Source organism: Sorghum bicolor, chromosome 1 (assembly GCF_000003195.3).
Source record: "Sorghum bicolor cultivar BTx623 chromosome 1, Sorghum_bicolor_NCBIv3, whole genome shotgun sequence".
In the NCBI taxonomy this organism is placed as follows: domain Eukaryota; kingdom Viridiplantae; phylum Streptophyta; class Magnoliopsida; order Poales; family Poaceae; genus Sorghum; species Sorghum bicolor.
Window position 1 is genome coordinate 57,381,671 of NC_012870.2, and position 16,208 is coordinate 57,397,878.

The 16,208-nt window shown below is 44.6% G+C and overlaps 3 protein-coding genes across 4 annotated transcripts; all 3 read right to left on the bottom strand.

Moving 5' to 3' along the window:
- On the bottom strand, positions 618-6,335 carry LOC8055633 (probable serine/threonine-protein kinase cdc7). Of its 2 annotated transcripts, none has more exons than XM_021449413.1 (15): positions 5,790-6,335; positions 5,610-5,683; positions 4,124-5,092; positions 3,933-3,999; positions 3,783-3,845; positions 3,619-3,682; positions 3,436-3,529; positions 3,260-3,343; positions 3,077-3,166; positions 2,952-2,979; positions 1,788-2,273; positions 1,628-1,689; positions 1,421-1,530; positions 1,246-1,333; positions 618-1,163 (listed from the first exon to the last, which is right to left on the bottom strand). In XM_021449413.1, the coding sequence occupies exons 1-15, from the start codon at positions 6,217-6,219 to the stop codon at positions 864-866; spliced, it is 3,009 nt and encodes a 1,002-aa protein (XP_021305088.1). In that variant the 5' UTR covers positions 6,220-6,335; the 3' UTR covers positions 618-863. The 2 variants fall into 2 exon arrangements, with proteins under 2 accessions (XP_021305088.1, XP_021305090.1); XM_021449415.1 differs by having other exon boundaries at positions 4,124-5,435; positions 5,790-5,819.
- On the bottom strand, positions 6,941-9,751 carry LOC8055634. Its single transcript, XM_002467433.2, has 7 exons — positions 9,502-9,751; positions 9,053-9,141; positions 8,865-8,940; positions 8,303-8,352; positions 7,925-8,215; positions 7,780-7,818; positions 6,941-7,494 (listed from the first exon to the last, which is right to left on the bottom strand). Exons 1-7 carry the CDS (start codon positions 9,641-9,643, stop codon positions 7,306-7,308), a joined length of 876 nt encoding a protein of 291 aa, XP_002467478.1. The 5' UTR covers positions 9,644-9,751; the 3' UTR covers positions 6,941-7,305.
- Positions 12,766-14,722, bottom strand: LOC8055635 (transcription factor MYBS2). The gene is made up of 4 exons (XM_002467434.2): positions 14,299-14,722; positions 13,759-13,988; positions 13,524-13,646; positions 12,766-13,421 (listed from the first exon to the last, which is right to left on the bottom strand). The coding sequence occupies exons 1-4, from the start codon at positions 14,564-14,566 to the stop codon at positions 13,206-13,208; spliced, it is 837 nt and encodes a 278-aa protein (XP_002467479.1). The 5' UTR covers positions 14,567-14,722; the 3' UTR covers positions 12,766-13,205.

Here is a 16,208-nt window from a genome sequence, read left to right on the forward strand (position 1 = left end):
TTTGACGTTGCTGAAGCCGAAGTGCCTGTCTTTCACCGGGGGAATGGACATGTGGCTTTGTTATGGTACAGCATCTCTTGGATAGGGATAAGAGAAGATCGATGCGGATTGCGAAGGCGTTGCGGCCCTCCGGGACACGTAAGGACGAAACAGGTAAGTAATTGCTGCGAAAATGGTCTCCTAGAAAACATGAAGTATGATGTTGACCGATGAAAACTGGACGTTAACTGTTAAGCATAAATTGTGTGATCAAACAACGGAACACGTCGACCTCGTCAAGTCGTCGTGCACATAAGGCCTTGTTTAGTTCACCCAAAAAAACCAAAATCTTTTTAAGATTTTCCGTCACATCGAATCTTACGCCACATGCACGAAGTATTAAATATAGACGAAAATAAAAACTAATTACACACTTTACCTGTAAATCACGAGATGAATCTTTTAAGCCTAATTACTCTATAATTGGATAATGTTTGTCAAATAAAAACAAAAATAGTTTTCAGAACTAAACAAGGCCTAAGTATACGCCTGATAAGGTGAAAGCAGTGCAATCATGTCCCCAAACTTTATGAAGTAAAACTACGGATTGCGTTGCCAAGTACACTAACAAAACTTACTTCCATAAAAAAAAGTACATCTAAAAAAGGCGCAAATCGCACGCTTGCCGTGTACGGTGCACGCCCAAGTTAAATATTAGTATACTACAGTACAACACTAGCAACACAACGGATTAGTACGTCTTCAGTACAAGTGTTTACTTACATCAAGACGGGAACACATTTAGGCTATTGTCTTGCCTGTATAGCTAGATGGTCACAATCAGCTTACTGGTGTTAATATATAGGTATGTACGGTGGAACGACCTATGATTGTTTTGCTGTAAGTGCTGTGTTCTGGTGAGACGATGAACATGCAGCATCAGAACCAGCTGATCTCCTCAGCATCCTGGGCTTCCTGAAGCTATCGTGGCATGGAGCAAAGAACTCATGCCTCAACGCGTCCTCTGATGAGAGCCTGCACCTGGGGTTGACGGCCAAACATTTGTCCACAAGATTAAAAAAGGAGGTAGGTATCATCTCGAGTAAATCTGGCCTGCGTGTGTTGGCTGCACACCACTCCCTTAGATTCACTGGGCACAATGGAAATTTGACGTCAAAGAGATCCTGAAAACGAAGAGGAATGTTTTAGGAATCATTCAGCAAGCTATTTGAAGGATGTCATAACTTGAGTTGAGAATTAGCATACGGATGGGTACGAAGATTCACAGCTGTGCAATTTCGCTACTTCCCATAGTTCTTCGCTGCCTTTCAGCTTCGCTATTTCCTTGATATTTCTTTTATCAGACAAATGCAACATTTTAGCAACATTCTTCAATAAGAAATTGAGGACACACAACACTGTAATGTAAAAGTCAACTCACTGTTCAGGATCTCCGCCAAAAGGTGTTCTGCCAATTATCAAATACAAGAGCGTCACTCCAGCCGACCAGACATCAACTTTACAACCCTGGTGGAAGGACCTAAGGAGAACCTATACCAAAAAAAAAAAAACAAAGAAATAACATCACTTCAGTATATGTATCTTCAAGGATGAAATACTCTTTGCACAGCAGAAATCATAATCAAACCTCTGGAGCACGGAATCCTTTAGTTCCAACACATGGACCTTCTCTTCGATGTTTTCCATGTCCTGCACTGCCAATTAGTTAGATCATCTAATATCTAAGGATGTTCCACTGACTGGCAACTAGCAATAAAGTGCAATAGACAGTTACTGGGAAAACCCACCTTTGTTGTTGAACATGCCAGAACCAGCAACAGCACTACCACCAGACCGCAGGGGCATTGGCGTCAGTATAAAGAGCTTTCGATCCACACTACCAAAAGGGGCAGCAACCCTCTTCCTTTGGGAAACAGGAGTAGGCATAGTACTTTTCTTTGGACTTTGCATGGTCTCATGTAAGAAGTTCATTAGTTCTTTTCGCCCTTTGTAAGGCATTGGCTGCTTTAACCTATCTAATGATGTTTTAGTGCTTGTAGGATCCTTCGCAGATGTTACACCAGATACATCTGCAGCTTGGTTACCATGCCTACTTTTATTGTCAATCTTAGGCGCACGTGCACTATCCACTGGGCTTCTATTAGATCTTTTCCTCTTCAAAGGAAGGGGTTGCTTTGAATCAGCAGCTGGTTCTTTGACATGAACTACGGGGGCAATAGTTGATAGAGCTTGAGATGTGGTATCCTTCCCACTTGAAGTTGCATCAGATTTGCCTAATCAAATAAACAAAAAATTCATTTGCATCAGTGAGGCGCAGAAAACAAAAATACATATGCACTAATCTGAAAATACAAAATCAATAAGCACTTCCTAGCATTTTATTAAGTAATATAACTTCCAGTCAGATAGTGACCATTAACAACTACAGTACATAATGTTGAAAATTTTCAGTAGCTCTGGTTCAGTCACTATGCCAAGTTACTTTCAAAAAAAGTCATTATGCCAAGTTACATTAAAAAAAAGTCATTATGCCAATGAGCAAAGAAGTAGTATCGAACCAAACTTTTCATTCCACTTGTCGCTCAGATATCTTATGTGTACAATGTAGGTGTTCAAGCTAAATGAAATTCATCACCCTATCAGGATCATCACTATGACAATGCTTTTTCAACAAAAAGTTTGATCTGATCCAGTGGATCCGGCTCTGGGACTGAACTATTGATTATATCTGAACTCAATATTCCAATCCAATGCTCTTTTAGGCCAACATGATGACAAATGTTCCAATTTTTTTGTTTTTTCTAGGATAGTAATAGCATGGAAAATAATATGAACTGTGTTCAGTGCATGGAGTCAAAAACTGAGACAATAAGGTATTCTGACAGAAAACAATGAGAAGAAATTCACTATTACACACCAATTAGTTATTCAAATTTAGGAAGTGAACTTACAGTTCTTCAAGAACTTTTGGTGGAGATCCTGCATGTGAGGTCAGGAAAACACACAATGTCAAAATTTCAGACTCACTTAACAGCAAATAGTAGACTTAAGTAGGAAGAACAGTAAGTGTACTAACATTTGCCAGGTTAAAGTCAATAAGATACCCCCTCTTCAGTTTGCGACAGAAAAGGAAGTTTCCAGGTTTGACATCTCTATGCACTACCCCCTGGAGACAGGAATACTAGTTATCAGATACCCAGGATTAGAAGTAAGCAACTGAAATCAAAAGTTGACTAGGGTAGCATGCAGTTATACAGACCTCTTTATGTAAGCTTGCAAGAGCTCTGAAAAGACAGTGCCCATACCACTGCAGCTCAAGCAAGGTTATGTCCTTTTTCAGAATCTGTGATATAAAGAAATACTTTAAAAAAGGATGAATAAATATGGGTGCTTAATAGGACAGCTTCAGAGCTAGTAAATTAGAAAACACTAAACCTCTGGTCTGTCATGCTCAACATGTTCTAGAACAAAACAGTCTAGGTCACCGCTTTTCAAAGAGCATTCATATTTAATCACACAACTTTTGCCTCTGCATAGGAAATCATGGCAATCACATTAAGGTTACTATGGATAACAAGAACTCATAAAGTTTTAGGGAGAGGGACAGGTAATTAGTACCCAAAACGCTCCAGCATCTTTAGTTCATTGTTAACATGGTGCGAATGAGCATTTGGGTGAGGACCTGTTAGCATAAACATACATAGTTAATATCTTCCTCACAAAAAGCCTTCATAAAAAAAGGAGAAATGAACACATCAAAACTAGTGGTTTGGTGTTCATACATTTTATAGCGAATGTCTTTCCATCTTTTGTCCTTTGAGCCCTATAAACAGTCCCATAACCTCCTGAAATAATGAACATCACCACTTGGTCAGCATTTAGAAAAGAAAAACCGAAATGATAGTTCTGAAATAAATTTACAGGATTCTTACCAGACCCTTCCTCCTCTTCTATGACAAAACCCTTGAAGACAGGAAGTGGTTTTGGTGCTACATGACCCTGAAAACAATGGCAGCAGAATGACAACAGATTTACATAAAAAGGTCAATAAATAAAATCTTGTAAACAGTGATGCATAAAAGAAGTTACTAATCATGAAGTCACCATATGTAGTCAAACTAACCTTTTGAGTCTTTGCATTGTGGTCCTTATCTTCTTTTGTCTGTTCATTTTTCTTGCACTTCTCCTTTTGCTTCACAGCCAATTTATCCCGCCCATTCTTAGATACATTGACCTCCACCTTGTTCAAGGACTGCTCTCCATGATTTAGATATCTGATGTCTCTATTTTTAGAAACAATATTCAGGTTCTTCCTGTTCATGCCATCTTGCCTTGTAGTTTCTTGCGGTAATGTTTCAGATTGAACATTTATGTTCATTTGAGGTGCTATAGATCCAGCTTTGTTGCCCATAGAAGGCTGTAACAAATTTTGCGTTGTCTTATCCGTGCAAACTTCTGCATATGTACTAGCACCAAGTGGATTCTTTTCCTGAACACAACTTGGGGCATTCTGATGATGCCCATCATTTAGGGAATTGTATTGTAGAGCATCTGCTTGGTTGAGATTCATATCAAATGCTTCAATACTATCAGTTGTTTTTGTATTATGATTAATCAGACTGCCATGATTTTTGCCAACAAGATTTAGGTCTTCATCAGCCCCATATTTGCTTTCTCCAACTAAAACATCATGACTGACCATGGGAAGGACAGACTCTTTTCGTAGATCATCACTATCCTCTACTCTACAGTTAAGTAAGGAAACTTGTTCAGATTCACTAATCTTGTTACTTTTACTATCAGCTTCCACATTGATGTTTTTCAATTTCTCAGCATCCAGTGGAGGAAGATTGACAGAACAAGGGCAATCTGAAAAACCTGTTGGCACCAGTGCTAAAGACATGTTCCCAACAACTGTGCCATCATCACCTCTAAGAGGCTGGTAAAGTTTGGGCTGAAGACCAAGCATGGTAATTTTAGCAATATTGGGAGCAAGAGTAATCCCAGTTGAGAACCCCAAGGAAGGTTCACCGAGAAATGTGCTGAGAGTGGGAGGCCTATCCTGCAACTTTTGCATAACCTCCAAATGTACCTGAGTCAGATATGACACAACATGTTGGATGTGAACAAACCAATATGGATGTGAAAATATTGCACAGAAATTTCATCATCATTATCCTTGTTAAAATGTGTCCCAATTAGTATTTTATTAAGCATTACAATTATGAATTTCAACTCAACTAGTGTCAACCAAAAACAAGAAAGAAATGATGTCTTGAAGATTGAGAGGCCAAAAATTCACTTCAAGCTATCCCCCATGTCATTTACTCTAGTGATGGACCACACCACTCCGAAATTGTGACAGCCCACTGATGAAAACCAGTAAGCACTACGGGACAGAGAGCCAAATATCTCTAATATTTTGTGCAGATGGCCTATAAAAGGAAACAAATGAAAGGATTTCAAATGACCAATCAAACTAACTACAAGCAAATGAAAGCAGATAGGGCTAGATTGGCAATTTGTTGGGGATTTGGATCTTCGAGATCTTTGATTTAGGACATGCTGCAATGAAATAACAAGCATACAGCCAGGAAGAGACATCATACCTCTCCAGTAGCAACCGTTGTACAGGTCTGCGCAACCAGCTGACACGACTGATGCTCCGTTTGCTCCACCAAATCTGCAGAAATGTTCCCGAAATGAGCTCAGAAAAAACGGATAGCCCTCGAGAACCAGCATGCATAGAGCACGGAAAAGTGAATCTCCTCTCTAAGAAATTAAACTACCTGCGTCCGCTGCCAGTAGTCGGCGCCTCTTCGCGCTGAAGCACCTTGCATCCGACCCTTGCCGCTTACGCTCATACGTAATCGACACCTTCCCCAAGCACCGCCTCGCCTCCGAAGGTCTCAGGCTCACCTTAGGCCTCGGGATATCCCATCCCATGAACCTCAGAAACGCCTGGACGGCCGTCTCGGAGGGCGTCACGACGCCGTCGTCAGAGATCCATAGTGGCGACCTAGGTAAGCAACACAGCTGCTCGACGGCGCGCGTCGAGATGGAGGGCGCTGCGGCGGCGGCGAGTTCCGAGGGGGCGGCGGGGCGGCCGAGGCGGATGAGCACGGTGAGGAGGTGCCAGGCCCGCTCCATCTCCGCCGAGGAACCCCCGCCGGAGTCCATCGTAGAGGGCGAGGCGCGGGGATCTGATTGACTAGGCATGGAATGGAGGCGGAGGCCGGCGAGGTTTGGCTTGGAGCTGTGTTCTTCTCTCGCTTGCTTCTTCTGTTCCACAAGAGGGGGAATATGCTTTTGCGATTTGGTCCTCCGAGTTGTTGAGTTTTGTGGATCGGAGGGCAACGGGAGGCGGGAAAATTTGTGCGCTAGTGGAGTTTTTGGGAGCGGCGATGCCAGTGCGGTGCGAACGCGTGCCGTTTCCCGCCCGAGCTTTCCATCTCGGACTCGTAATTGCTACGGTCCCACACAGCTAGTGTACACACAACTCCAGCGAGCGAAAGCTATCCAGGCGCTTACGCGTGGGACCCACACCCACATGACTCTGAATGAGGCGCTTACGCGTGGGACCAACACGACTCTGATGGGTAAAAATGTGTCTGTTATAGGTTAGTTCTAAAAAAAATTGCAAAAAGTTTTAGATTCATCGTCACATCAAATCTTGCGGCACATGCATGCAACATTAAATATAGATAAAAATAATAACTAATTAGACAGTTTACCTGTAATTTGCGAGACGAATCTTTTGAGCCTAGTTAATATACGATTGGACAATATATGTCAAATACAAATGAAAGTGCTAATATTTCTATTTTGCAAAAAATTTTGGAAGTAAACAAGGCCATAGTGTTATTTTAGCCAACCCTTGCAATTGCAAGCTTGAAGCCCCACGTATTCCAGAGAGTAGCATACATATTACATACAGCACTGAATAAACACCTGACTCTATTTATAAGATTAGTACAATTGTGCACAAGTAAAGAAACAGCGATAAGAGCATCGTGTCATCCTTCTTACATTCAGACATTCAGAACAATGAGTTCTGCATCAATTGGAGGAGCAAACGTTACACACAGCTAATGGATATCATTACTGGCAACTGTACTTTACAATCAGAGTTAATCTACATTTTCTCAAAGAGAATTGTTCTAATGAAATGGATATCATTACTGACAACTGTACTGAACAATCAGAGTTGATCTGGATTTTCTCAAAGAGGATGAAATCAAGTACTGCAAGCTACTGAAAAAACTATCAAAATTTTGCTAAAATGCAGAAAGGCGATGCCCACTGCTATCTGGTTGTTTTCCGACTTCTGCGGCGGCATTCAAAGCAGTCTGAGCATGGATAGTAGGCCTTCACTCCAGTTTTATGACCTATTTGTAATTTGGTTGGTGAAACCTTAAGCTCTTCTATGAGAATCTGACGCAGATTTTCATTTTCCTCTCGCAGTTCCTCAATAACTTTTTGGTGCTTCAGTACCTGGAAAAGCAAGAAATTCAGAACCAGTAGGCTTGCATTTTGCTAGGAAAGACAATTAGTTGTGAGCTAATCTTAACAGAAATACAATATGACCAAAAAGAATAACCAACCACCAAATGGTTCTCTACTGTCTCCCTACATGTAATGAGAACTTTTAGTAGCTAAAAGGATTAGAGGCAGAACATTTTGGGCTAAAATTGGGATGAACGAGTAAAACACAACACAAGAATTCAAGAAAAATGGTTAGAATTGCCAAGCAAGCATCATAATAGTGACTGAACTCACCAACTGAAGTACACTATCCATTCCATGTAAATTTCCAGGCTGTAAAATTGTACAGAGAAAATCGTTCATTCAACTTGAGCAGCAAAAGACATAGATGAAGCTACAATGGGACAAACAATATGCTTAAGAATGTTTTAGCGCGTACAGCATCTCTGAAGTCCATCTTTGTATCATTCTGGAACAGTGGACTCTGTAGAAAATTGGCAATGACCTTTTCAGTTCGACTTGCAGTCAATGCTTCTGGCTGAGTAGGTACTCTTGACATTTCATAACTTGAAGTGTGGTTCAAATTACTTTCTGCAGTCTTAGCCTCTAGATCCATGGACATGCCATTATGAGTTTGTTGATTGCTAGTAAAAGAATGAGCCATAGGATTTGATGAAGACGGCATCTCAGGGGTATCTTTTAACTTTGACGTCAATTTGGACATAATCTCCTAAGGAAAAAAACTAATGTTGTCAATGTTAATGCACTGAAAATGGAAAGAGAAAAATTGGGGGCAAACTACAGTTCATATTTGTACCCCAACAGATGACTGAATTCCATGAAGCACTCGTGGCTTCAATGCGATTCCTGAAAGTTGAAGAGATACTTATTAGTTTTGCTTAATCTCACAGGAAGCAACTTCACAACTTGGTGCAGGAAAAGGTAAGTGGTAAAAACCAGCTGAACGCATTGCAGCAGTGGAAGAAATGGCCATACACACAACTTATGGATAGTGCTTGCTGCAAGAAATGAAAAGGCAGTCTCCTCCGTTATCATGAAAAGGTATTGGAGTAAGGCTCAAAGGATAGATGAACTAACTACACGCATGCAATGAACAGAACCGCAAATGAGGCACAGAAAATGAACCAAAGGATCACTATGTAAGAACAATTACATAAGTCCTGCATTAGTTTTATGAGAAGGAATAGGCGAGAAAAAGGCATGTATACACTGTTGCTCTGGATTTAACAGGGAAAGAAGTAAAGGAAACTGAACTGGAGACAAGGCATCATAATTGAAGATAAGCGAGGATAGTTCTTATAAGAACATGGACAGAGAGATTTACAGAGTTAATTATTTAAAATAGCTGAAACATATACCTATTCCAAAACCATGGCCTATACCAACTCCACAGCCAATCCCTGCTTCGATGTTCTTTAACCCAGCCGTCCTTAGCTAAAACACAAAAACAGAGATATATCACACTCAGATAATGACCAAATAAAGGATCAGATTAACATTGTGCTTGTGCATTTGTGGGCACAGAAAAGTGCTACTCTTATCCTACCGCGGAATTGACATGCCTTGTGACACCAGAAAAAGTATCTGTGGCTCCTCTTGTAGCACTCATAACTTGCTGAAGCCCAGGTATCATACCTGACCATCGATACAGAAACTAACCGCTTAGACAAGAAGTTGATCATGAAACTAATCCATTACCCTATCAAGCTCAAGACTGCATTTGACGTGCAGGTACCAGAATTACAAGCATGAACCAATCATATAGTTATATATTTCGAAACGCAGTAATCTCGATCTCAAAACATATAGCTTTATTCGATTAATTTACACACAACACGAACTGTTCGACGGAATGCCACAGTCAGTGAGGAGACAGCCCCTACTTCGACAGTCAACTGTACCACGAAATGCCAACCCAAAGCACACTACTCAGCTACCTATGACCGATTCGACTTATCTGAACTCATCTCAGTCACCTAAACGAGAATTCATTACCTAGGTAGATGGGTCGTCCGACGCCGATGCCGACGCCGCATCCGACGCCGAATCCGGTGAAGACCTGCAGCACCTTCACGCTGAAGGGGTTCTCCATCCGGAACGCGGGCGGCGGAAGCCTCCGCTCCCGGGGGCTCGACATCGACGACGGGCGACGGACGCCGGCGACAGGAGGGCGGAGGAGGGGAGGTCGCGGACCGCAAGTTGCAATCGTTGGGCTTCAATCCGGGCTGGACAGTCACAGCTTGATCCAATCCAACAAGGGCAGGCAACGGGAGAGCGACCAACGAAAGCAGCCAGGAAAGGCCGCAAGATGGGCTGGCCCATTTAGGCTTGTGCTCGCCCTTCACGTCGGCAAGGTTAGGTAGCACGGGCCTGGCATGTCAGTAGACCGGAACTACGCTGGAGAGCATTGTATTTCTTCCTAGCACGGGCCTGGCAATTGATCTTAGGCTCTCCAGTTCTCCACAATGTGGAGTGGTGCTACGAAAAACAGGCATCACATTTAGTATTTGGCATCGCTATACAAATCCTACAACGTGCAAGCATCACTAGAAGTACAGTAGGTCATGCGTAACAGTCAATTCAAGAGTCTTTGAGCTCATCTAGCATGCGTTGTGGTAGTTGGAATCAACAGTAAAAAATACTTCTTTTAAGAGATGGCATCGCTGCAAGTACTTGCGCCGCTCCATGTTTTGCTAGCGTTAGCATCGGTGGTCGCGGTGTGTGGAGTGACTCCATGATAATCTCTCTTCTTTTAGCAGCGCTTAAGCAATACATTGTGGAGGGCCTTAGTGCCCGCTTGGTTGGCACCAAAAGTTGCCATGCCAAAGTTTTGGCAAGAAAAAGTTATCAAAAGTATGGCAAAAAAAATTACCATAGATTTAGCATGCTAACTGTAATATGTTGGCAAAATTTAGTAGCAAACCAAATGCCTACAAAAAGTTTGGCTTGCCTAAGTTTTAGTAATCAAAATCTAACCAAGCTCTATATCCATATCCAAATCAAAACAATCCAATAAAGGTCCAACTATTTACACATCCATCCTTACTCTAAATTAAGGCCCCCAATAGGCTCCAGCTTTTTCAGCTTCTCACAAGGAGCCCTACGGGGCATTAAAAAATGGTCATAAGAAGTCGGAGCTATTTTTTATAGAGGAGTCGGAGGTAGAGAAAATAGCTTCTCTGATATCCTCCTCATAAATCTAATACAAATTATTATAAAATTGCTACCACATATGTTTTTGCCAAACATTTTGTTAAACGACTCGAACTCCATGAGTGAAGCTGCTACATATGAGGGCTAGAACCAGAGACCTCTTAAGAGGAGCCAGTGCTCTACCAAATGAGTTCTAAATCAAAGAAAATATATTCCAATCTAGTCCATCTACTCAAAATCCAACGTCCACCTACTATGGGCCTGTTTAGTTCCCCAAATTTTTCTTTTCGTCATATCACATTGAATCTTTGGACGCTAATTAGTCTATAATTAGACACTAATTATCAAATAAAACAAAAATAATATAATAACCGAATCTAAAACATTTCATGAACTAAACAAGGCCTATATTCAAATAAAGTCACATAAACCAATGAACCTCGTTGAAGAAGTCGACCAACATCATAGTGAGGCCCAATTTGGCAGAGATCGCATAGCTAATTCTCTGCTGAATCTAGAAGTAGGTATACAATGTGATCCAATCTATTATTTCCATACATTGGTTGTTTGCGCCATACGGTTGTTATGTTGTTGATGTTCAATTTAACTAGTATGTTAGAGTTTTACATGAGTATCTATTTTCATGTTGATTTATGTTCTGAAATTAATCATAAACGTATCCAATTATCCAACTGATTCTAGCTACCAGGTCCCTCGCTCGTGTCGTCACTAAATTTCGACTGCATCTAAAGGTGATGAACTCTGATTCCTTCTACCAGATCCGCGTCGCCTGTGATCGTGCCATGTGAACGACGATAACCCTTTCTCAATCAGCACCTGGCACCTTGGGAACACCGAACACAAGCACGTCCACCATGTGAACTACTACTCCGTAAGTTGGGTCAACTAGGATCTGTACGCGATTCACGCATTGACTAGCTTTATTTTTTTTCCAAAAAAAAAGATAACTTTTTTGTTTTTTTCTGCGACCTTGCCCTTTGATGCTTTGACTATGCTATCGTGCCAGTGGTACTGGAGTGTAGTCTAGAGTATCTAAATCTACAGTACTCTAGCTACCAACGTTGGCGCAGCGCAAGAATTTTTCGCCCATTCCTAGGTTATAATCTGGTTGTATATTGTAACGTGTTCCTTCCGACCTTGTACATGCAGCGTGAGGAAGTACGGTGCCCTCGCTGGCCGGCCACCTCGAGATCGAGGAGCACAGACTCTCGGCCTGGTTCGAAGCAAACCCAGAAGCAAATCAAAACCAAAAAAATAATTAAAAAAATGGTCAAAATCTGCACCTTATCTTCGGAGATCAGATCATCTTCCCAATCTCGTGAAAGGTCGGCGAGCGCTATCTCATGATCCTCGCGACCATTTTTCTATCGATCCCCCAATCCCCATTCCTTTTGCTGAAAGCCTTAAAGCTAACGGTGTGTCATGTGTGTCGTCGACCCTCCACCAGCACCGCCGCGCACCGGTGGCGGTGGGGCACCGGCCGGGGCCCCCCCTCTACCACTGCCGTCGGTATGTCGACGGACGGTGAAGTGGTCGCGGCCGCGCGGGAGCAAAACAGCGGCGGCCAAAAAAGCCACCTCGATGGGTCCCGGCGCCCCGGTGTGGGTGGCCGTTGGTGGCCACGTCCGCGTTGCGCGCACGACGGTGATGGGCTGATGGCGCCGCACGCGGGCCTCTCACCCGCCGTTCTCTGCCCGTCGTCCCTCGTGCTCGTGCTCGTGCTCGTGCGTGGACGGACCACATATCCCTGGCGAGATCCACATATCCCGTTCCAGATTCGACCTCACCCTTCCTTCATCTTTACCTGTCTGTTTCTGTTTCTGTTTCTGTTGTGGATAGACTGTGCTCCTTTGATTCAGAGCGGCATCTCATCTCATCTTTGTTCGCTGCCATACGGTCACACACATCGACCAACGACGGGATGGCCCAATTATTGTTGGGGGGGTGCATCGGGAGCTCAGAGCCACACGACTCCTTGCGCTCGCTGCCTCCTCGGATTGGAACAAGAAACGAACCCACTTGCAAGGAGACAGGGACCCATCAACCCCCCAACCCAATCGGCTAATCCCAGTTGATTCCCCTCCCTTGATTAGTTGATTTCATTCACATACTGTACATACTACAGGTAGTACAATGCATTGCAATTCAGGACGTACTACTGACAGTACATAGCAGTACAGTGCAAACTAGCATCGGCTAGTAGTCTGTCAATCCGATTTCTTGCGCAACATACAGTTTTGCACCAACGAAAACGAACCAGCCAAAACTTAAGCATGCATGCAATTTCACAAACATTCCTTCTGCACCACCACTGCTGCTACAGCTGCTAGTAGGAGCATAGTATCACACGGAACTACAGAAAACCAGCACGTACGCCATCGACGAACAACACACAAAATTAGCATGACAAAGACCAACAAGACGGGAACTGCTGGCTGCGGCAGCCTGACGATCGAGGTGATACTGAACGCAGGGCTCGCAGGAGTCTGGGAGCCGATGCGAGTAGCTCGGCGGCGTCCCCAAAGTCACAGGACTTTGATGGCCCCTGCCAGGCCACCGCAGCCGCACCGAGCAGGGGGCGCGATGCTGAGCTCCAGACTGTCGACGGCGATGATGCTGAGGTTCAGACTGTTGGTGGATGATGAGGCTGTTTCCAGGCCGGAGGCCATGGAGAGCGATGTCTCCAAGTGAACATTTGGGTCCTTCTTGAAGTAGTAATAATCAGTTAGTTGATGATTAACCTGCCGGAAGAATTGAATCAGGTGTTCACTTGTCAGTTTTTGCATGCTCAGATTGTAACGTTTTACTCCTAATTAATACATGAATATGTCCTTAGTCCTTACCTGCATGTTATTGCCTAAAATCTCCCCGAAGTCGCCTCTATAGGGCACATCGCCACGGTCGGTATGAATTATCTCCTGCGTAGGAGCCGGCTTGGTAACAATGCTTCTCTGAGGGCTTGGCACCTGAAATTGAAACAAAAAGGGGGAAAAAGAGAGGATTAATTAGCGTTATTGGCTCCAAGATATACTATCTGACAGCCATTGGAATCATTACAGTATCAGACAGAGTGCTCACCTGATCGTCCATGTAGTTGAAGTCAGCGATGCCGACGTCGAAGAGGCTCGCCCGGCGCTTCTTCTTGCCGGGGTTGGTCTGCCGGAGGAAGTACTTCTGGGCATGGCTGGCCACCTGCGTCGCCGTCCTGGTGGTGACGAAGCCCTTGGAGATGCCCCTCCAGTCCCCCTTGCCCAGATTCCTTAGGCCTTCCAGGAATTTCTTGTGCTCCTCCTCCGTCCATGGAATTCCTGCCCCGATTTCACCGACCAAGCAGTACATAAACACCAGATCAATTCACAGTACTAATAAGTATATTTCTGGATTGCAAGAACTGGCGTTGACTCGCACGTAGATGCAGTACTTCCGGTGTGTCGTGTGTGTAATGAATGTTTACTGGTTGATTCCTGAATCCAATTAAGGACAACGTTTTTCGTTGGAATCCATCCATTCTGGGATTATCGTCGGTCCTCGACAAGAAGAGGAACAAAGAAAGCGATCGATCGATCGAATCCGGGAGACCGAGAGAAGGAGAGAAGGGGGGGAAAAAATAAAGCTCACCTTTCTTCCTCTCCTGTGCCTTGCGGCGGCGGCGCTTCTGCTGGCCGGACGCCAGCTCCGCGTCGTCGGAGGCGTACCCCTTGCCGTCTCCGGCCTCCCCCGGCGGCAGCAGCGGCTGGTGGATGGTGAGGTTGGGCATGCTGGAGCTCTTTTTCAGGTCCATCGGCAACTCCTCCGGTTCCCCTCCGTCGCCCCAGCGGACGTCCACGCCGAACAACCTGAGGACCCCCGGCGTCATCGTCGTCAACCTCCCCTGCTCCTCCTCCATTCCCTTCCCCTCCCCTGCTCCGCTCGCGGTCGCGGCTGTCGTCCGCTGCCTCGTCGCTGCTGACAGTGCCTGCTTTGGATGGGGTTGCTTTGGAGGCTACTGCAGGCCAAGCAGGAGATCAATACCTGCTGCCCCCGATGGGGGCCTTGCTTAGTCGCTCTGGGCTATATTTATAAACCCGCGGTCTCTTCTGTGTTTTTTCTCTTGAAAAAACCGTTATGTTTTGAAAGATTTTAAGACCTTTTTATGTGTTTTTTGAGCGAATTTGATTGGTTTCAGAGCAAAACCATGGTTGACCGATGCGACCGAGGGTAGATTTCGTGGAAAGGCGCGGATAGGATACGATGGTTTGCCCAGCTCCAGCTAATACATCGGTAATATATAATAATATAAGGAATAAGAACAGATTTAGTGACCTCAGTAATGAGCTCCAAACTGAATTCCTCGTTTTGTTCTTTTTGCAGTGACCGAAATTGCAAACGAAAATATCAGCACATCTGAGTGTATCGGACGTACTAGGTATCGTGCAAGCTTATTGGCATTCCACGTCATTTATGAACATGTCGATGTCTGCGTGACTAGACAGACCATATGTATGCTATTATCAATGTAAAAGTATACTTACTGTGGTACTAAGCAGCTCATCTATGTACTCTTGGTATGTCCATACATATATACCGACAGGGCTGAGATGTGGAAAAACTTGGAAGTTGAGAAGATTTTTATAGGTCTCACTTGCAGCGTGAGGAAGTTTTTAGGCGTGCAGAAGTTGATTGTCCAGCGATGAGATTTGGCGGGATCATTTGTCGATCAGGATGCAATTACTTGCAGGTTTCCACTCACTTGCAGAAGCACGTACAGATCCACACACAGCCAGCAGCTGGGTCATCACGGCAGTATCAACATCATATATGATATCCTGACTAATTTCCTCGCACCTCTTGTAATAAGCGACACGCACGCACCATGCGCCTCCAGCTCGATTAGCTGCGTCCTTCTCAGTAAGTTCCAAATTGGTCGTTCCGATCTGTTAATTCTATCTGCCAAAAAAAAAAAAACGCGGTGATTGATCCACTCTGGGTCGTCACAAGTCAGTACTAACAAGTCGTCACTACGCTAGTGCCGAGGCGAGAAACGAGAAGCAAGCAGCAGCAAGCATGGTTCGTGATGGCCTTTTGACCGGGCCGGATCGAGTTGGCACTTGGCACATGGCACGTAGATAGATGGGTGCCAGCCGACCGGCCGGCCGGCCCGTGGCAATAGCTAGATGGTTGCCGTTGCCGTTGCTGTGGGAATTTCGCCCGCCCGGCGCCCGCACGCACATGACCACAAAGGACAAGGAAACCGCACGCTGCGCTGCGCTGCCTCTCTCTCGATCGGTCATTCGGTCGCGCGCGCGTTTCGACCGTGGCGAATCCGGCCGGCCGGCCGGGCACTAGCTCATCTCTGACCGGCGCGGCAGTCATCACGCGCGCCGTGCGTACGCAGGCCAGGGCAGCACGTCTCCGTGCGTACCGGCCGGACGCACGCACGGCAGACAATAGATTCGCATGCGCATGCGCATGCATGCAGGCCCGGCATTTCTATCTGGAACGTGGCATACATATATTGATTCTCAATCCGACGGCCTGCTATGCTAGCA